Genomic DNA, 21,341 nt, shown 5'->3' on the forward strand with positions numbered 1-21,341 from the left:
TCACTATGCAAATACCATTAGTTTTCCAAAGGAATATACGAAAACATGGATTAGAACAAACAAATATATTAAAAAAATCTGTAGAACAACAAATGTGGATAGAATCTTAGAGTAGAATTTTTCAGATAAACTCAAGTCTAATATCTTTAATATATTCATTACATTAAAGGGTTAAGAAATCATGAAGAGTGGCTTCATGGGTCCTGGGGCAAAATTCTTAATGGCTTTTGACAGCACTCAGGCCATGACGATATGGGATTTATCTGAAGGAGAAAGCTATTTTGCAGACATTCAATGAGTTGTCTTCCCCATTTTTAAGTGAATACTGACGTGTATTGTATCATTCATTTAACTCTGTAGGAACAAAGGTTATGCGTCAGTGTCCCTCATAATCTTGTCATAGGCAATTCTTCATGAACAGACACTTTTTAGCTCTTGTTCTTTAGTCTTAAAAATGTAGGTCACATTTTTAGCGAAGCTGATGAGACTTTTGTAGATCATAGAATAGTTGGGTTTGGAAAGGACCTTAAGATCATCAAGTTCCAACCCCCCTGCCATGGGCAGGGACACCTCACACTAAACCATGCCACCCAAGGCATACATATCATAGATCATACAGTGAAGATCCTACCTACTGCACAAGAGAAGGAACAATAGAAAGAAATAGACTCAAGGCACAAATTCAGAGCAAGGACAGTTCTCCCTCCGTCCTTTCCAAGCTAATACAAAACAAAGAGTTGGAGTTTGAAGCATGAGGGTACCACATTATGCCCCTCTGAGCATCTGCTTCCTCATTCAGCCTCTCTTCCGAATTTCAAGGTACTCGTGGCAAATGAACAAAAAAAAAAGATTAGTATCCAGACTGATTTGTTAAGCTGGGTTCATCCTGCATACAACGCAATCACATGGATTTAAGTTTGGAACTGGCGTCTGTCTGGCAGGACAACTTCGCATAAGCCAGCATAGACACACCGTAACTCAGGAAAGAAAATAAATCTCTGAAGCCCTGCTTAGAGCAAACACACCGGTATTTCTGTAACATTGTGGGCGTCAGCCTAACCGGATAAACCAGGTCCTCCTGCGCCTCATTACAGATAGGATCCAGCAGAGTCATTGGGTTGTGCTTTACCTGACAACTTCAGTGGGGTCCCAGCTGGTGGTGAGGCCAGCCTCATGCCTGAGGACAGCAGTGTGGGGTTTGGGAATGCTCCATGCATTTTGTTCTAAGCTGAGAATCCATGAGAGGGCCTCTGTGCTGAATAATACGCATTTACCACAGTATTGTGCCTGTTTGCTGATATAGTGTGGGCAAATCCCATTTGCAGGCAGGCCAGCAGAGTAAAGGCAGCTGATTACATGCAAGTCAGAAGATCTGCTGGGAGAAAGGATACTTCGGGATAAAATTCCCCTTGTGTTAATCACTGCAGATCAACACTGCTTCTGGGAAACAAAGGCTTTGGGTGAGGCATTTTTACAGACATCGTGTGTATGCATTTAGACAAAAATAACAGCAGAGTCAGCTATTCCTTGCAAACAGCTCAGGTTCAGCAGGAGTCCACAGGAGAGCACAAATGTGCATATATTCAGGTGAAAGTATGAAAAAAACTTGTTTTCTTTGGAGCCAAATAGAAAAGTTTTCAAACCCAGGTCATGTAAATAATAAAATTGTCTCAGAACCAGCACTATATAATGGCAATAAAACCCACGCATTTCAATTGAAGGCAATGTTTTAGTTTGTTTCTGCAATTTTGCTTTAAGGGATTATTCTTTTTTTCCCCAATATATCGGCATTCCTTAACTTTGGACTCAGTTTCTCTCCTCTGTGAAAATGGCTCAGACAAACTAAAAATCAACAAGATAGCACCTATGGCATGAGTGGGGAATTCTGCTATTTGGAAGCAAAAGCACCAGATGGCCAAAGGGCCAAGGTGAGAGCATGGGAAGGCAATAGGAGTCAGGAAGTGCAGTATGGGGTTTGTCCCACGGAGAACAGAGGATGAATGTGAGCAACACTTTTTCATTGAAAGAGCTGGAAAAGAGTGAAGGAGTTAGACATTGTGGAAAGAAGATAAAAGAGTGAACAAGAGAAGTACAACGTATAGTCTGAAACATCATGCTTTGGCTTACATGAAGAAATACTTCCCTGTAAATTCTTTTCAAAGTCAGAATGATGTATCAGCTGTAGCCCAAGCAGCCTGAGCCATGGTCTGTATACACAGAGAGGTCTCCTGAGACTGCAGGATGGGGTAGGGACCAGTAATAAATAGATCTTCATCGTGTTTCCAGAACACCTCAGCCCAGCCCATTTGTAATGATGTGGTTACAAAGGATGGGGCAAAATCTAAAAACCCATCTCACAGACCTAAGACCAGCTGCTTCCTCTCCTTGTTTAATATAGAAATGAGGCCAGTCTTGCAGGCAAAATTCCTATTTACCACTCAAAGTGTTGCGTGCAAGCTGTGGGCTGCGTTTGAGTGTTGTGTTCATAAGAGTCTTCCTCATTATTTCATTAAAATTAATGGCAAGCTTAAGAGATTTTTTGCACCTTTATTAAAAACTTTTGAAGATCTCCCTTTTTCAGTTACAGATAGTGAGTATTTCCCTCTTCAACTTGACCAGAAGCCACCAAGACTAGCTTTTCACAGGACATTTCAGCTGGGAACCAGCCATTTGAGCTAAAATGCAGATCAGTGAAAAACTGAAGTGCATGAATAAAGAGAGCTAAACCTTTGAGGGCCACCAAGCAGAAGGGAACAAGGGAAGGATGTGCAGTCAGCACTTCTCAGGTGGAGCCCTCAGCCAGAGCTGATGACTTTCACGTTAATGACAGCAGAGATCAAGGCATAATCAGCTGGTATTTTCTAAATATGCTGCAGTGAGATCAGCTGAAATAAGCTTTATGTATAGTGAGCAAGTAGGCCCCAAATATCCTAGCAACTGTGATGGACATTAAATGTGAAATGCAGTGGCTTTAAAAATCCTGAATGAGCGTTTACAGCTCCTCTCACAAGGCTGGCTTTCGTAAGCTGCTGCAAAGCAGAAGACAGTTAGAGAACTTCCCACAGCAGATGATTTTCACCCACAATTAAATGCAGGTGCAGACCTACTAATTATGTGGTTAACAGTCTAAAAATGGTAAAGATGCAGGCATAATTATTTGTATCCATAGTTTTGCATCCACTGAAGGTCGCATAAAGCATGTACCTGAAACTCAGGTCATCAGCTGATGGTAGGTATGAATGCTTACCCCCACAAAAAGCCATGTCTGAAAATTCATGCTACCCACCCTGAAAAATAAGATAAAATGCAAAAGAAGTATGTGTCTGTATCTATCAATCTATCTCAAACTTTACTGCAAAGTGTTCCTTCCCAGGACTACACATTTTTCTTAGGGTTAAAATACCATTTCAGAAAGTAAATATGATCAGTCAGACGTTCCAGTTTTGACCTTTTACTATCACAAGAGAGGAAGAATTATTATTGATTTAAGCTTATTCATGCAGTTCAATTATTGATTGTGAGTAGTTGGTCAGGAGTCATTTGTGGTCACACTCACATTTTTACCTTTAATCAGAAAGAGAGGTCTGTATTAAAATCATTCTTGGGGAAGGGACTCAAGAGTACAGTCTCGTATAGGTGTGATCCTGCAGACAAACGGGGCCAAAACATTAGCAAGCCAAATGCTTGGCTTACAACTTCACAAAGTTTGCCTGAAAAGGGCAATGACCATTTCTTTTAAGTCTATGAAAAGAAAAGAGCAGCTCTCCCCAGCCCAGGGGGTGGAAGTGGCCTTTCAGCCATCCACCTGACGGGTAAACAAGAGCAGAGAGAAGGAAAAGAAAGCATTAGCAACCAGAGTGCGCATGATTTATGTTTTGTTAAGCTCAGTTAAGTCTCTGGCCAGCACTAGCTCATACCATGTCCATTCACACGGGTGTAGACCTCACTATTTACTCTTGGTTTCAATGAAAATGAAATGCTTACTTTACCAGAACATGTGTCTTAAATAAAAGAGTCTCCCACTGTAGCCTTGGAAAAGCAGTGGAGTAAGCAGTGGTAGTATGTAAAACCTGGCCAGGGAGCTGTGGGTTCTGTCAGCACACAGGTCATTTTATTCCTCCTTATTTACTTATGTTTAGACTGTAGCAAAAAGTAAATTTGGTCTATTGAAAAAAAGCCTACTGACATCTTTCTGCTCTGTGAGTTCAGTTCACTCCCTAGAGTGGGGAAGAGTATCATTTGCTTTTACCACTAAAGGATTCCAGTGTGCAAAGATCATTACTCAACTGCTGCCTGGAGTGGCTGCACAAATCATTCATCCCTGGTACATATTTACAGCCATCACCTCAAGTTTTTTTCAGTGTTGGTGCATAGAAATGCACATGTGACACCATAGTCGTATTGTGTTCAAACCTGAGCAGTGCTCTTAGAACATGGGTCTCACGGCAGATCTGTGGTCACACATGGTTATGGCGAACCAAAGCATGATGCATTCAAAGGGACTTTCTGTCACTGCGTGTCCCCTACTTTCAAGTGATCAGCTGAAAAGCATTTGAGTCTCAGAAACATTCCTATTTTGTTTGAGCTACTCAGATAAAAGCACCGACTGCAGTTCCTTGGCTTATTAGTTTTACTTTTCTCTCCTTTGCCTAGTAAACCTGGTTTCCTGCCCTTTGCTATAGCTAAAATGTCAGCTAGCAGAAATGATTTGTTTTCAATGTTGTACACAGCCCAGTTCTCTGTTATGTTAAGCCTATTGAAAGATAAACTTAAAGATCAAAGCAAATTTATGTTCCCATGGTTTATTTCATCTAGACTTTGGAAAGATGTGGGCACTGTGTGCTAAAGATTTACTCCTCTCAAGTCTTCTGTTGTTTATCTGTTTCAGCTGTTCCATCTGTCAGACCATCTGCCTCCCAGTGACCCCATTTCTTCTTCTTTTCCCCTCCTGTTTGTATTACAGGTCCATACGTTTCGAGGTCCACACTGGTGTGAATACTGCGCCAACTTCATGTGGGGTCTCATCGCTCAGGGAGTGAGGTGTTCAGGTAGCCCTTCAACATCTTCTGTCATTCTCTTGAAATGCTCAGACATCTCTCCCACCCCCAGCCTGCACTCCCTGCTGGAGGCAGGGCAGGGATTACTTTACAGAACAAGGGATGAAATCCTCCTGTGTAACTTACACTGTTGTCATTTGCCCCATTAGCTGGTTTAGAAATGAAGCCACCAGTCACTGGTCACTGAGGATGACATCCTTTCGGTAGTACCTTGGTCACGTGTGTGCCTTGGTGTATTGATCTTTATTGATAACTTAAACATAAAGGATTGATCTTTATGGTCAAGTTATCCCTGAATGTCTTAAGAAACAAACCCTGGAAATGGCAGACCCACCCAGCACACTAGGCTTCGTAACTCATCATTTTGCCACCAATTGCTGAGAAGTGCCTTTGTCTGCAAAAAGACTGTCACCTGTTTCCTATTAAAATACCATGCATTGCTGCAAGCCTGAAGAATCCCACCTTGAGCGAAAGCAAAAAATGTAACCTTCATTTTCACAGAAGGAATAGTTTTCTGGTGCCACTATAACTGCATTTTAATCATGCTTTAATTATTTGAAATTTGTTTGTTCTTTTGTGGAAAATAATCATCTTGATAAAGTGCAATAATCATCACACCATGAGATTTTTGGATTCAGCAAGGAAAAGTATTCAGTGCACTGCAAATGGGGTTTCATTCTTTCTACGGACCTTCAATCCTTCCATGTCTCACCTGAACATGCTTCTGTCTTACCTCTCCCTGCCCTGACCTCCAGGCATTCCTGATTTCAAATTGGCACTGAACATATCCAATCCTAACATCTGCCTGTCTTGGGTAGAGGAGTTGGTTGTTACATAAAATTTAGACCACAGTTTGAAGGATCAAAATACCTTTTACAGATGCACAGTTTTAATAAGTGCAGTCTCAGCTACTGCTATGTCTTGTCTGCCTGTAGATGAATAATGGTAACACAAAGAATATGAGGACATTATAAAAGAGGAAGAGGAATAGTAGTTTGCTTTTCAAGCTAGTTGATCTTAAACACATGTGCAAAATCTCACCTCACTAATGCAGAGTGCTGGTTTTGTTCACATGCATAAAATATTAAACTTATGAAAAGGCTTATTTATTTAGTATGGAACATAACACTCTCCCTCATTAAATTGTAAACATTTAACTCTAAGTAGACAGATGCATTTGTATTTAACTTTACATGCTTGGAGAACAGCACTGAAAACAATAAAGGGAGGCTCCTGACTGCAGCTGCTCACATTTGTTTAGATTTCACAGAACAATAATGTATTATGCAGTAATAACTGTATGGAAAAACACACAAACACCAGTGCAATTCCATTAAATGTGTAGGTGTGTTTGTAGTGATTATATTATTTTGCTCAATTAATATTTTATAGAGAATAATACTGAAATGTGCTGCAAGGAATAGTATCATGTTTACATTTTTAATAGCTCAGGTAAGAAATCTACATGAAAAAATAGTAAGTCACTTGCTAGTGATGATACTAGTTGTGTGAAGTTATCCCAAAGGGTACTGTCAATGACGAGCATGACTGGGAAGCCATTAAATTAGGAATCAGAGTTATGTGAGATAATGTAACTCACAGTGCTAACGTTTGCTTTACTAAGGCTTATAAATCCATTTGGCTGAATATTGGAATCTATTAGAAAAATTCAATTTGTGGAGGTGAAGCAGTGATCTTTAAGTTAATAGAAACATACTAGTGTGACCAAGATTAGGATTTGACGCTGTAGTAAGATACCAAGAACCATTTGTAAAGTGAATCACTTTTTTATATTGTGCCTTTCAAAGCATTTTATATTCTTAAACTGACCTCCAGACTAAACATAGGGGACACTTTAGTCACCAGTGAAGTGATGAGACAGGGATGGGAAGGCTGCTGATGTGGCTAAGGGAACCAAAATGCAACACTGCAGGAATGGGGAAGGGAGGCGCCCCATCTCAAAGCACTGTCCCAGCCTGAGTGCTCAAGTGAATTTTGGGTCCTTCATCCATTAGCAGCACTAAGCCGCAAGCTGGCCAGCAGAAGACAATCACTACTGTGCTAATCTTATAAAAGGCTAAACTATAATACCCAGTAGTTAAGTCCCACGGGTTCAAATGCAACACCTAGAGCTATGTGTCTGGCAGTGAACTGACCCAGACAGCACAAAGGGGTGTGAGGGACATCCAAAGCTTTTACAGCTTTTCAACAGCTCTGCTGGAGCTCGCTTTACCCACCATAGGTTTTTTACAGATTCTCATGCTCATCTTTCTCATCTCCATTTTGTTTTTTCTAGTTTTGTTGACTGATGGGGAAGTTATGCCTCTTGGTTGATATGGCCCAAGGAAATAAATTCTTAAGACCTATCAGCATTAGTATTAATTAACCTTGCTAATTTTGCTTGCAGACTGTGGGTTGAACGTACATAAGCAGTGCTCCAAATACGTGCCCAACGACTGCCAACCAGACCTTAAGAGGATAAAGCGAGTCTACTGCTGTGATCTCACCACACTTGTGAAAGCCCACAATACCCAGAGGCCAATGGTTGTGGACTCATGCATTCGAGAGATTGAAGCAAGAGGTTTGTGTACTTAAGTTAAATGAATGATTAAATGAAGATGACTTAAGTGATAAGCTAAGGACAGGGTAGTGTGTTCATGCCCACTAAAGACAGGATGAAAGGATGGTTTTCTTAGTGTAGGTGATACATTGCTTTCCATTAGGTAGTAAAATTAAATCATGACATTTCATAATGCAATTTCCTGAAATGCTTTCTGAAACATGTCAAAACACGTATTATGTTATACTTCTGAAAGGGGTGAACTTTAAAGTGAACTTTAAGTTCATGTCTGTCTGTCTTTTTTCATTATTTTCTTTTAACATACCTAGGGACACTTCCAATTTCAGAGTAATCAGTTTAAATCAAATTCTTATTAATAACCTCTCCAGACATTATGGGCAAGAGAACAGAAGTGATCAGATAAGTGAGGTCGCAGGCAGTGGCATTTTGTGGTATGTCACAAACTGCACAGGGTTTCTCATGATACTCAGCTGCTGACTGATAGATACCGTAGATCAGGTGTTATGTCACAGCCAAAACTCCATCCTGTGACAGGTTTTTGGTACACAGATGAGTGGCAGATTGAAGAAATGCTATACCCCTTCCAACACAACACAGTAATGATCCCTTTGGAAAGCAAATGTCTATGTCGTGCTGCCTAAATTTTCCTGTTAGTTATAGCTTCAGCACAGGTATCCTATAATGTTGAACTCATGGCATCCCAGTAATCTGCATGGCAACATGCTGATACTAGCCGTAGGGATTTCAAAGCCATGCATCATCTACTGAAATGAATCAAAGATTTACAAGTAAATCCCCTGCACCGCTCCGTAAAGCTCTACCAGGATTATATCATCATTGCAGGAACAAATAGAATAGTTTTGACTAAAATGGAAGAGCTTCACTCCAGTGATATAGCAGGAAGCTATGTTGTATTTGAGATCTAATCACTTGTACATTTATTAAGATAAAATCTGTGGCTGCTTCGGGTTTTTTAACATCTTTAAATTTCTTTCTTTAATTGCCATAGAACTATGTAGGATACAGATTTTGTTCTTAAGAAAACAAAGTGTATTGAATCTTTTAAGTAGGTTTTCACTGTGCACAGTCACAATTAGGAGTTCTGGGTTTAAAATAAATCATGTATGTGTAACTTTGCTTGCCTTGCTCTGCCTGCTCTGCTGGGCTGCCCTGCATTTAATGTTGGTCTAGAACAATGAGGGGAGAGTTGTGCAAGTAGAAGGGACATACTGAGGTGGAGAAGAATGATATCCATCACATCTATCAATTTGTGTGGAAGTAAAAGCTGACAGCTAAACTGGGAACAAATGTGCTTATAGGGAAAGACAGTCTGTTACTTGCATTGCTATTTATTATTAAGCAACTGGTAAAAGGAAAGGCGACCTCTAAAGCGCTGTTAATTGTAGCCAAATCCAGGAAAATCTCCCATGTGAAATGAATAAATCATGATAATATCACATGCCCCACCATTAGCAAATTGCAGTATTTTCCTCTAACATAATCAACCATGTAACTAATAAAATCAGGAAGCATAAATTCTAAAATTCTTTAAAAAGTTATTTAAAATTATCTTGGTCATTCCTTAAATGCTCCAGAGTTTCACATTATAATTAATATTTTGTTGCACTTAGTAGATCTCTTGTTCTTGCTTTATTGTTTTTAAGCCTAAGTATATGTTAGTTACAGAAATGAAGTTAACCAAGAACTTTTTGTTTCAGGTTTAAAGTCCGAGGGCCTCTATAGAGTCTCTGGCTTCACTGAGCACATTGAAGATGTGAAAATGGCCTTTGATCGAGGTATACCATTTTTTAATCTTGTATGATTTTAATCTAAGCTTTCAGTCTTAGGACTTTTTAGTTCTTCTGAGGTTTATATAAGTACCATTGCAACAAAACAGGCATATAAGCATTAGTACAGAAAGCATCCTGTCTTTTCTGAGTTCTTAAATTAATCTGTAGTCCTTCTGATAAGAAGAAATCATATTTCATCATTGGAAGGAATAATTAAACAGTAAGTAATGGTAGGTGGAAGGCTAAGTGCTCAGGGGACTGGATGATTGCTCAACTCAGCAGTGCAGCCTGGGCTCCTAGTTCAGGTATGAGCCTAGATAGTACCAGGGGAAAAATTCTTAGTCCTATCTTTAGTAGATTTAGTAGTGCATTACAATACAATAATCTAGTTATGAGAACCAGGAACTTCAGCTGGAAAATCATTCTGTATGCAGCCTTGTAGAAAGCACCATACCACTGTGCATGTGATTGCATCTGCACACAAATGAGAGGAGCATTAAGGAGATTAATTGTACACCATGTTGAAAATCTAATAATTAAAACACTGCCTGATTACCATCCGAGTAGCCCTTCTGAAATTATTTAGCTCATTACACTGGTTCTGGTTATGCACACAATCTCTGCTCACGTGTAAGTACACATTTAAGTATACGTGTAAGTGGGTGCAGAGTATGGATCATCAACAGAAGCACATTTTCAAGTACATTTAAGAAGTTACATACGCTTCTCCTTTCCCATAAATAGTGTTTTCCTTCCTACTTGATTTTTTTTAGTTATTACTGTAACATGTTTAAGGAGACTGACATAGTCCAATGATCATAACCCCGTGGGATTGAGGGAGGTCCAGGTCAAGCCAGAGTGTCAGCCTGTGGGTGAGGGGACTGACCAGGAGGGTGAATGGCCAGGCACGGGTATGGCCATGGTGCAGCTGAAGACAGCTACATGTTACTCAGGCAGGGACTGGGGTCCCACAGGCAAGAGGTGGGAGAGCTCCAGGGGAGTCTGGGCAGGACCAGCAAGGTCTATGTGTGGCACATGTTACACTTACTGTGCCTGAATACTTCTTTGTTTGGAGACAGTTTGTCATGCATACATCACTCGAAATTCCAACTAGGGATTTCCAAAGTGACTGTTTTCCTGCTGTATTGAAACATCCTTTAAAAAATAATACATATTTGAAAATATCTTGGATGATGCAGTTATGAACATAAACACATATACACACATAGGCGAAAGAGATGCACACTGATATATGACTTCTGTCATGGGAAGATACATTTTGCAGATGTGCCACTTGAAGCAGTGCTTCTGAGAGGGTCACAATCCCCATAGGTCCCACTCTAGTCTCTGCAGTTAGACCTGGCCTGGCAAACCCTTTTGTTCTGTGTGTTAATTCTCCTCTAAGTATCTAACCTGAATAAACCCAAGAGAAGCACAGGTTGGAGAGGAAAGAGTTAGAAGAAAGCAAATGGAGATTTATGTCTAAGCATGACTTTAATACTGCTGCAGCTGTACTTCCTTTGCAAATGCTTTGAACCACTGGAGTCAGTTCAGTTTTACAGACAACATATCTTTTGTTATTGCCTCTACTCATGGCATAATCTGGCAATGCACACTTGAATTAGACCCACAGCAAGGAAGAAAGTGTGATTTACTGGCAAAGAAGGCAACACCTAGAAACAGAAATAGTAATGTCAGCAGCAGTATCAGATTTCCAAAGGAAAAAGACAATGGATAGATGTGGAAGCAGAAAAAGCAAGAACCAAGTTGCATACAAAGGCCGTGGGGAAAACCATTGAGCATAAGTTGATAAAAATCTGTGTCTTAATTTTCTTTAAACAGTCTCATGAGGGAAAAGGGATAAGAAAGGAGAGTGTTGCCGTGAATAATGCTAAAATCAGTGGAACAGGGTACCTTGTTATGAGAGTTGCATGACTAGAGAGCAGAAGCTCAGAACTTTCAAAACCTTGCAGTTTTGAAAATGCTTTTTTTCCCCCTGAACAGAGATGGAAAAGCAGAAAGAGTTGAGGGGTTTAGGTTTTTTTTTAGCAGGAAGGGGTTAAAGAAAGCCAAACTACGCTTTTTAATCTGACTTGAGGGCTGTGCAGATAGAAGGTGGATGTCAGCTTGCAGAAGGTTGAATTGGCAAGATGCTTCCACCCTGACAGCTCAGGGCTTGCTTCCCTCTCAGATCCAAGTTTACAGAGACAAGCACCCCCTGCTCCTTTGCATCCCAGCCCGATGGGTAGGAGGATCACTTTTCTGCTGCCTCGTTAGCCCTGCTTAGCTCTAAAAGCCAGAGCAGCAGTGAGTGGACTGTCCCAAGGATGTGGAGTATCCCAGATCTCTGAACCAGCTGACAGAGCTGGGACATTAGGGAGCTGAGAGCCAAGTAGCAGGTCTCACCTCCAGCAATTCCTGGGAGGCTTTTGCTCAAATTTCACTTTCTGCCCAGAAGGTGAATTTTCTGGGAGATTCAGAGCTGTTGTTTCCACATTCATCATGGGAAATTAACGTATTTTTTGCGAAAGTAAAAAAAAGGCAAAATAAAGGGAAAACTGTGTCTGAAATATCCAGTGGAAAATTCCTGATCAGTTCTGATTAATAGACACTGCATCAGAAATAGCTATATCTGTGGCCACGTCACTATCTCATCTCAGACATCTCTGGAGCACGCTACGTAGCAGAAGGTAAATATGTTTCAACAGAGCTTGGGATAGTTGCTGTCAAAGGAGAAGCTGAAAGCAGGGGTATGAACCAGAAAAGAGAACTCTTTTAATCTAATGGATAGTCTTGGCACAACACTAGAGGATGTACTCTGGCCAGGAATAGATTTAGTTTGACAATTGAAAGACCATTTTTAACCATCTGAAAGCAAGGCTCTGAAACAACCTTGTAATAAGAGTAGGGATAAAAACCTTAACTAGTTTTGAAATGGAAGTTGAGGGGTTTATGAGAAGGATTATATGGCGTGGTGCCTGCAATAGCAGAGCACTCTGCCATTACATAGGTCCCTCCCAGCCCATTCTTTCTGAGTCAGTCGCCAGGCACCTGGCTGGAATGCCAGTGTGCTTTTGCATCTCTGGAAATACAGCTTTTAATAAATGGGTTTCAAAATAAACAAGCAAGGAATCCTCTCATTTTAACATGCAGGGTGCACCCTTCAAATAATGCCATCAAGCTTTCTGGTTTCCCAAGCTCTTTGTCAAGCCACAGCAGCCAGAAGACAGTACGATTCAGGGATGATGCAGGGCTGACTTGGCCACAGGGTACCCACCTCTCCTACTGGTTTCATGTGCAGCTGAAGGGGCACAGTGAAGAGAAACCAGCCTTCCCTCTGACTAATTCTGCTCTGCCAAAGGGACACTCACTTGTTGCTTCCAAAGAATTATAGCAAGAACAAAAAAGCAAAGGCAGTTTTGAAAGTTAACATTGCAGGAAGAGAACGGGATCCCACATAATGTTATTTGGGCTCAATAAAGCTGTGATAGTTTTAAAACTGGGAGCTCTAAACTAGGACTCCCTTCCAAAGCCTAAGCAGTGTAAATACCCTTACTGTAAATTAGCATTAGGCTCTCTGAGGCACTGACAATGTTCCATTTTAGTGATTTTTTGTAATGAGAAGGAGGGGAATAATGTGGATTTATTTAATCTGGTGAATGTTGGTGCTGTAGAATGACAGTTGCTCTCTGTCAGCATTGTTGAGCTGTGGTGCTGTAGCATCCAGAAAACCCTCATTGTGCACTTTATCCACACAGCTGCCATTGTCACCAACGCATTCTGTCCTCTCACTTTTGTGACTGGCTGGTACAATACACTTGCTAAAAATATGATGCTGTTAAATATTACATGAGTACTTAGAGGCATCCTAACTCATACGCACTTTTTTTGCCAGTGTAGCTGAAAACCTGTCAAATGCAAGGAAAAAAAAACCCACAAAGCAGCACGTTAACATGGCAAAGGCTCTGCCATGAAAACAAAGCATTAAGGAAAAAGGAACTTATATAGAAATGTAATTCAGTATTCAGAAAGCATAGCTGAGGCTTTAAGAATGTAATACTCTGCTTTGTTCTCTAATAAAAGTATTGATATATATTTCTTTAGCATCCAAAATCAGCTGAATCTTCTAAGGAACAGAATAAAGACTTTCTTTGTCTTGAGCTGTTCAAACTTCAACATAATGCAACAAAATACGTTGAGAGTCAAAGTAACAGGGAAAGAGAAATGACAGGGTTTGAGTAGAACTACATTTGTAAAGCTGAAAATGAACAAAAAATCCAAAATTTTATAAAAATTGTATGAACATATGGTCACAACAATGGTACTGAAAATACAAATCACAATTGGAGTTACTGTACTGAAAGGTGTAAACAAATGGTTGTGTTAATGCAGAAGGTACCACGTGAAATAGACGTAGCTCATACAGTATGCTACTGCAGAAGATCCTCTGCAAAACCTGTCATGACTTTACTGACAATGAATTTCAAAGGCTTTCAATTGCTGAAACTGAAAGGGAGAAGAAAAGAAAAACTAAAATCTACCAAACTATGATTCTATGAAAATAAAAGTCCCCCTCCCCCTACATACCCACTACAGAAACATCTAGCAATATTTCAGCAGCCGCATTGTTACACTCACTTTAAAATAATCTTCACCGCATTTCCAATAGCTATATATTTGTCTCTGAAGTGAAGAGAAAAATCTCTGACTCGGGAATTAATGCATTTTTCCTGCAGTAAGCAAATATGTAAGTAAGAGGGATGCTAGAAGTACACTGTAGTTTGAAGTACCTCTAGCTGAAGTACCCCTTTAAGGAAGCTTGCTGGGCTGCTTTGTAAAGTACTAAATAAATAACACTTCCATTTAGTATACTGGTGACCTGGATAATAGATGCAACCTTCTGCTTTTCTGTATCTGTTCTGATGCAGCTGCTGGCTCCTTAGAGGTATCTGTTTTCAGTGGAGCATTTTGATGTGCTCAGTGTCCATCAATTAAATAGAGCTCTCCACACAAAGCTTTACAAGACTAATGCTACCGTGCCTGGAACGTGTGGATTAAACAAAAGATTGGGGCAGTGTAAACATCCTCCTAGGGCTTATTGATGCTGTATTAAATTAAATGCTGATGGATGTATTCAGACTGCTCAGCTGCATCAAGAAAGGCTGTTTGTTTTAAACACTTAAGCATATAATCTCCTCTTGATGAGAACATGTAGTGCTATTAGTCTTAATGAGAATTATGTGCATACATCGGACGGGACATGTCCCTTCAAGATTAATGCCATAGGTTTCTATAAAATGTCTACAATCAATATAAACTCTTTTACCCTGCTGTGAAAGTCTTTATCACTATCTTAGACACCGTCTATCAAGCATACCCACTCATCTGTCTGTATCAGGGCATGTCTACAAGTACTACTGAGAGACAAGCAAGGCGATGGGTTTACTGCATGTCAGCACCTTGGTGGTGGCAGCCAAAGCTTGTGCTTCACCTCCTGGGAGATACATAACAAACTCCTCTCTGGTGTTCAAGCAATCAGAACCTCACATCACCCTACTCACTGTATGCTCCTGATCTTCACCACCCCCTGTGAGGAAAGAGCTTATACCTTTACTTGAAAGGTGGGAAATAAGGACTACAGGGAATAACTGATGTCAAAGAAACCTGAAAAAAAGTTGGGGGTTAAATCCAAACAGCCCCAACCCCTGCCTGACCAGTGTCCTATCCCGCCTTCCTACTGGAAGGGCCAGGAAGGGAGGACAGCAGAATTTCTTGGTCTGGAGAAAAATGTGGGCATGAGGGTACTTAGGTAGCTCAGAACAGATGTAGTCATTTGAAATTGAAAAATAACAGTGATCAGCCTCACTGCTAGTTCTTGTAATGTCACTCACTGCAAGCCATGCGTTGGTCAAGGGTTTACCAGCAACACTTGTAAATGTTAAGCTCATGGGATTAAAAGTGCTTCATAATGAAGTTCTGACTGTGTTACAGTATGCGGCAAACAAAATGTATCTCTTTTCAGTTGCATAATTCATTTATTTAACTCTTCATGCATTACAAGCATCCATATTCATTTAACAAATTCTGATCCACATTTCAGAATAAATTGTACAGCTAAATGCCATAGCATGTCTATTTAAATTCAAATCCTTGCAATAAGTAAGTCAAATATTAAGAGATTAGAGGACATCCAGAAAATAAGGCAGCTTTCTTCCTAGCTAATCAGTATAGATTGGTGCAGATTTACAAGATTTGGATGTTTACTCTGACTTTACCCACTGATCTCCTGAGGATCACTGAAAATTTATGTTATTTCTCTGTGCCTCTGTTTCCCTGAGTGAAAAATGAAAAGAGTGGTTCATACTCCTGTGCATTGATCTGCAGATACAAAATACAACATCAGAACCAGTTATTGATAGCTTACTTTCAGTGAATGAGCTAAATTCAATAAATACATTATTAACACGATTTTTCATCTGACATTGAAACCTTATGTGTGAGACGGTAAACTGCAGATATTGTTGATGTAATCATCAGCCCCTCCAAAAGATGTAAGCAAATAAATTGTTTGCTAAAAGATAAAGAACCTACCATTCCTCATTCATATACAGTAAATTTTGTAGCAATATATTTTCATTTAAGCCTTCCAAATGCTATCAGGTTGTTTTTTCCTGTCAGATTGGACACAATAAATCTATATTAGAAGCCTTGCCTTGCTTCAGTCAAAATTAGCCTGGTTTCAGAAAGATTTCTTCCTCCTCTTCCAGATGGTGACAAGGCTGATATTTCTGCCAGTATTTATCCAGACATAAACATCATTGCTGGAGCACTGAAGCTATACTTCAGAGACTTACCCATTCCTGTGATCACCTACGACACCTACTCCAAGTTCATCGAGGCAGCAAGTAAGTATTGCACAGTAATTTGTACCAATCTTTAATTACATTTCCCATCCATAAAGCTGTCCATGTTAAAGAAAAGGAAGACAGGTAACAAACTGGAAGCAAGGGCATTGTTCTGTTCATTGCTTCTCTGCTATTCCCATCTTACACAAGAAACTTGCTTAATTGCTAATCAGATGGGACACCATGCAGGTTAAAAAAATGAAAAGTTAATGTAGGGTATCAAAATAACTGACCAGTTACAGAAAGTGTGGTTTCAGTACCAGTCAGTGAAGCCAAGGCATGCCCTCGGATAGGGTTTTTCTTGCAAATGACCCGAATTCTATGCCAAGAGGGAAACATCCACTGCCATTGCAAGGACTGCATCTGACACTGGGAGGATCCAGGGACTGGTGTCATGGTCACAGTTCTGGCTGACAGTGCAAGACCGAGTAATGAGTGATGGGTAAGGGTTGAGTGGACAGTGTGAGCCTTGAGTGTATGTCCCATTTCCCCACCATTTTGCCTCAAATTCTGCTCTCCAGGGCACAGCCTTCTACTTAATGATAGTCCTTAATGAAAACTCACCAGATGGATTGCATCAAACTCGGTTTATTAGCAAAAATGTCAAAGACCTGAAGTACCTAAGAAGTAAAATGCTTTCTTCTTTAAAAAAGTATCCTTAACAATTTAGAAATGGTACCCTGTGTGTCAATATGCAGCAGGAAGAGTGGTCTGTCTGTGTGACTGTGCTGCCTTGCCTTCCCCTCTGGCTTACCCCACCTGCAACCACAAGTACCTCTCTCCTGCACTGTCCTCTCCCTCCTTGACAGAGAAAATATTGTTTCTTGTCACTTGTCCAACAAAGAACTTGCCCAGAGGAAGCAGTTCCTATCATGTCAATACAACAATCTCTCAAAAACAGGATATAGAGATTCTTAATTTTCTAGAATTTTGGGGTCCTGGTGCCATTTGTATGAAAAGTCATGCAGCAAATATCTCTGACTCAGTTCACAGCTTAGGAATCTATACTTTTCATGTAAAACACTTGTAAATCCTGATCAGATTTTTAGAAAGATTGACAAACATTCTTAAACGAGCACTGATGCTTTCCCATCACTGATACCTACATATTTAAATATGGTCAGAAATCTTTGTTTATGCAGGTCCATGTCATTCCAATCTCCAGCTAAACTTACATATTGAAGCATAGTCTCCAAAGGCATATAGCCACACTCTCATCTGGTTTTGAAGCTTAATGGAAGCAATCTTACATAAGATTTTAGAGAGTCAGTTCTGGGCAGAGTATTATGAAGCACTTAACAAAGCTCAGGTATTGTACCTATACAAGCCTGTAGGTAGAGCTACACACCATAAAGATAACTATTGGGTGGTCTTTGTTGCTGGTTTCTTTGTAAAGCTTTTTTTTTTCTTTGAGGATTCTGCAGTTGCTGATAAGCTCCATGTTTATGAGTTTAATATTTATCCCTCTAAGCACACTCAATGGCTTGTAAATGACTCCATAATAATAAGTTCGCTTCCTGAAATATGGCTGTTTACAAATGGAAAGCCCTATTAACATTAATCCTGTTTGGTGTTTTAACAGAAATCTCCAATCCTGATGAACGACTAGAAGCAATACATGAAGTGTTGATGTTACTCCCTGCTGCTCACTACGAGACACTTAGATACCTAATGATTCATCTCAAAAAGTAAGTTAATTGGCATGCAGGATAATTCTTGAAGAGCTTAACAATTTTCTGCTTCGAAAGAGAGAATTACAGAAAGTGCCAATAAAGCTTCCATTACAGCACTGCCACTAGAACAATAATGTTATAAATCAGCAGACAAGCTATGTTTGTGTAAATGCATAGAAGCTATGCACATATACAGCATAGATCCTTTTGCTGGCAGATCAGTGCAAATCTTTGAAGAGTTAATTGAGTTAAAGAGTTAATTGTCGCACTTTTCTGAGACAGATAACATCTGAAAAATACTGGAATGGTAGGTACTAGATGTGCTGCAGTAAGTCACTAGATCATGCTTTGCTTCTGCTTCCCCTTACCTCCTGATTTGTCTTCTTGAATGATAACCCTAAAAGGAAAGAGCTGTCTCTTGCGAGTTGTTTGCTCACATCACAGTTAAGCCAAGAATCAAACAGGGCCCATTTTTATATGACTAGTAAAAGAAATACAGGCCCTTACCCATTGTATTTGTTTTAGTTTTAAACACACTCTGCCTCATTCACTTTACAAAGCTGCTTTAGGCATACATAACTCATACACACAGATTCATAAGACCTGTATTTCGTTTTCTGAAGTAACTTGGGAGTGTACTGCTGAGTTTTCTAAGTTTTCAGCACCCAGGAAAACTAGGAAGTGCTCCAAAGAGGATGCCCCACTTTCACTAATTTCAAGCAGAACTATTTTGCAAAACCATGCTGACTCCACTTTGCTGCTTTGGGTATTTACATGCCCCAGGAAGTCTTCTTTGTAAGCTTTCAAAAATCTAAGCTAAGTAAGGACTAGCACTGTCATCTCAAAGCAGGCCTTCATTTAAAGATGCATTGCCTAAGATGACCCTTGTCTCTGGTTAAAGTTTATAGTGCTACTTGGAATCAACAGAAAAGGGGATAAGGCAGGAATAGAATACTTACCCTTTATACAGCAAATCCTTGATCTTTGCTTAGTGGTCCCACCACTTGCAACACAGTTGCAAATTTGAAGTATTTTCTGGGTTTGATCTGCACCATTCTGCACTGTTAATGCCAACCTACAAAGAAAAAGGCCTCAAGTCACGTAAAATTTCATCAGAGAGCTTGTGTGAAGTGCATTTCATGCACAATCGGGCTCTCATTATGCAGAGACTTTTCCTCATTTTGAGTCAGCTCAGGTCATTACAACTGAGTAATTTTTCCTTTTGATGAGACATTACTGGGGCATGCTGGAACTTCTTCGGACTCTGCAGAAATGGGATGTGCAAATATAAACCCTTGTCAGCACGCACACATGGACAACTAGGGATGAACCATGTTGGCCTTTAAGAAAGCCCATGGAGGCTGCAGACTTGCACACAGAATCAGTAACAGGCAAGTATTAACTTGCCTTCCTTCTTTTTCATGAACTGCAGCAGAGGCTTTGGTTCAGCTGTTGAGCTGAGCTATGGATGAGACAGAAATAGTCCAAACAGCTGATCAAGCTTCTCTCTCAAATACCTTCAAGTCACACAAAGTTTTTCCTCTCCCAGACCATACCGTTCAGTGTCTGCAAAGAAATCAAGTTTGTTTGCTCACATCACAGCTAAGCCAAGAATCAAGCAGAGCCTACTTTTTTACACATATTAGTTCCTATAGAGAATTTGTTTGAGAGATCTGAATATGAAAGAGGAAAGTATCCTTTAGGTTCAGCCTATCCTCTTCTGTAGATTAAACATAGAGTCCCAACTCCAGCCCCATAGGGCTCTTCATGCATGGAGAAAACACATGCCCATTCAAGGAGTCTATGTAAAGACTGCAGGATCACAGCCTCTATACCAGCACTGTTTCTCAACAGAAAAGAAACTGCACTGAGTTGTTGTTAAAAGCGCGGAGAAATCCAGCAAAGGACAATGTCAGCCATGAAAATGGAGTTTGTCAGTCAATGGCTTAATTGCTTATTTTCACTTATCTCTGTGATAACCTTTTGCTCAAAACTGAAGGGAATACGATAGCACGAGCAGTCCCCCATGTGGTGAAATACGTACAGCTTCATCCACAGTGACACTGAAGTGAAGCTGTGAATCTCCGGTCTTCTCCCTATGCCAGCAAGTACTCCTGCACAGAGATGCTAGGAAGATGTATGTGGCACTGAATAGCTGTTCAACATCTGTGCTGCATACATCCACAGACAGAAAGCAGAATGTTACACATACACTTGCACAGAGGTGGAAGCCTTGGTTTGCCTTTTCTCCTTGCAAAGCTCAACCAATATATCTGTGCTAGAAGATTAGGATGCATCTGTGAGTAGGGGCACTAATGCACTTCTGTCCTGAAGGCAAAGAGGAACAACAGTGTTTTTCTGTGACAGAGCCACTCCTTGCAGAAAGCCAATAGTAGGAGCAGGACCTAGTCATCTAAAGACCTTGCAGTCAAGGGAAGACCAGATTACTTCTGGTTTCAGCCTGTTCATCCCCTTATGGAACGAGTGAATCCACTGCTGCCCAGCTTGGAATTGCCATGGCCGGGGCAGTATCAGCTGTTCCCAGGAGAGCTGGCTCCAATACCAGAAGTGGTCAACCCTGGCAGAGGAATTCCACAGAGAACTTTTGCTGGACTTAGTAATAGCAAGTATCTGGTGCAGGAGGGACAGTGACCATTCAAGGGACTGTGGCTGTGTCTACACTGCAGTGCAAAAGTGCTCTCAGAACCAAACTTGAGTGCCAAAGGCTTGCTGGGACAACACTGATGTGGCCCAGCTCTGTTACCTGGAGGAAAACCTTGAGCACACTTTCCAGCAGCCCTGACTGATTTTCCAATCAGGGCTGACTTCTCTGCAGCTTGGCCAATCCTTGGTGCTCTCTGCTCCAGTCACACAGTCTACTTATTCTTGTATTCTTACATTGTGTGACCCATGTCAGGGAACAAAACAGCGTGGACTCCTTCCTAGAAGTGCCCCTTTTTTCTGTCAAGGATTAATGGCATTTATAGCAGCCTGACTTCAGCAAGCCCCCTCTCCAAGCTGCTCCAGGATTGAACCTGGTCCTCAAGTATAACAAGTAATCACTCAGATGCTAGTTGGCCTGAGGCAGTCAGCAAGGCAGAAATGTGGGAAGGGGTAGGTTCCTGCATGCTGGAATCATGTCTGGAAGCACAGGGGGGCAATGGTAATCAATATAAAATCTGTGTTTGTATTTGGGAAGCCCACCAACACCTCTGGTGTGATGCACACCAAGCGCAAAGTGCCAGAGAGCTGCAGTCCTGTAGCATAGGGGACTGCTTCCACACATCATCATTTATACCATGATTATACTTTTCAAAAAAGCAATTGCCACTAAT

The 21,341-nt window shown here is 40.6% G+C and overlaps 1 protein-coding gene across 3 annotated transcripts in view; it reads left to right on the forward strand.

Annotated features, from left to right (window-relative positions):
- The window catches only part of CHN2 (chimerin 2), a 166,462-nt gene that overhangs the window by 143,011 nt on the left and 2,110 nt on the right, over nt 1–21,341 (forward strand). For all 3 annotated transcript variants that reach the window (XM_061351016.1, XM_061351017.1, XM_061351018.1), the window contains 5 exons: nt 4,964–5,048; nt 7,465–7,638; nt 9,357–9,434; nt 16,196–16,333; nt 17,916–18,021. In XM_061351016.1, the coding sequence (XP_061207000.1) occupies nt 4,964–5,048; nt 7,465–7,638; nt 9,357–9,434; nt 16,196–16,333; nt 17,916–18,021 (581 nt within the window). The remainder of the gene's footprint in view (nt 1–4,963; nt 5,049–7,464; nt 7,639–9,356; nt 9,435–16,195; nt 16,334–17,915; nt 18,022–21,341) is intronic.

The sequence above is a fragment of the Neopsephotus bourkii genome, unplaced genomic scaffold (genome assembly GCF_033783945.1).
Source record: "Neopsephotus bourkii isolate Nb327-2 ecotype Australia unplaced genomic scaffold, CSIRO-AGI_Nbou_v1 NB_549, whole genome shotgun sequence".
Taxonomy (NCBI): Eukaryota; Metazoa; Chordata; class Aves; order Psittaciformes; family Psittacidae; genus Neopsephotus; species Neopsephotus bourkii.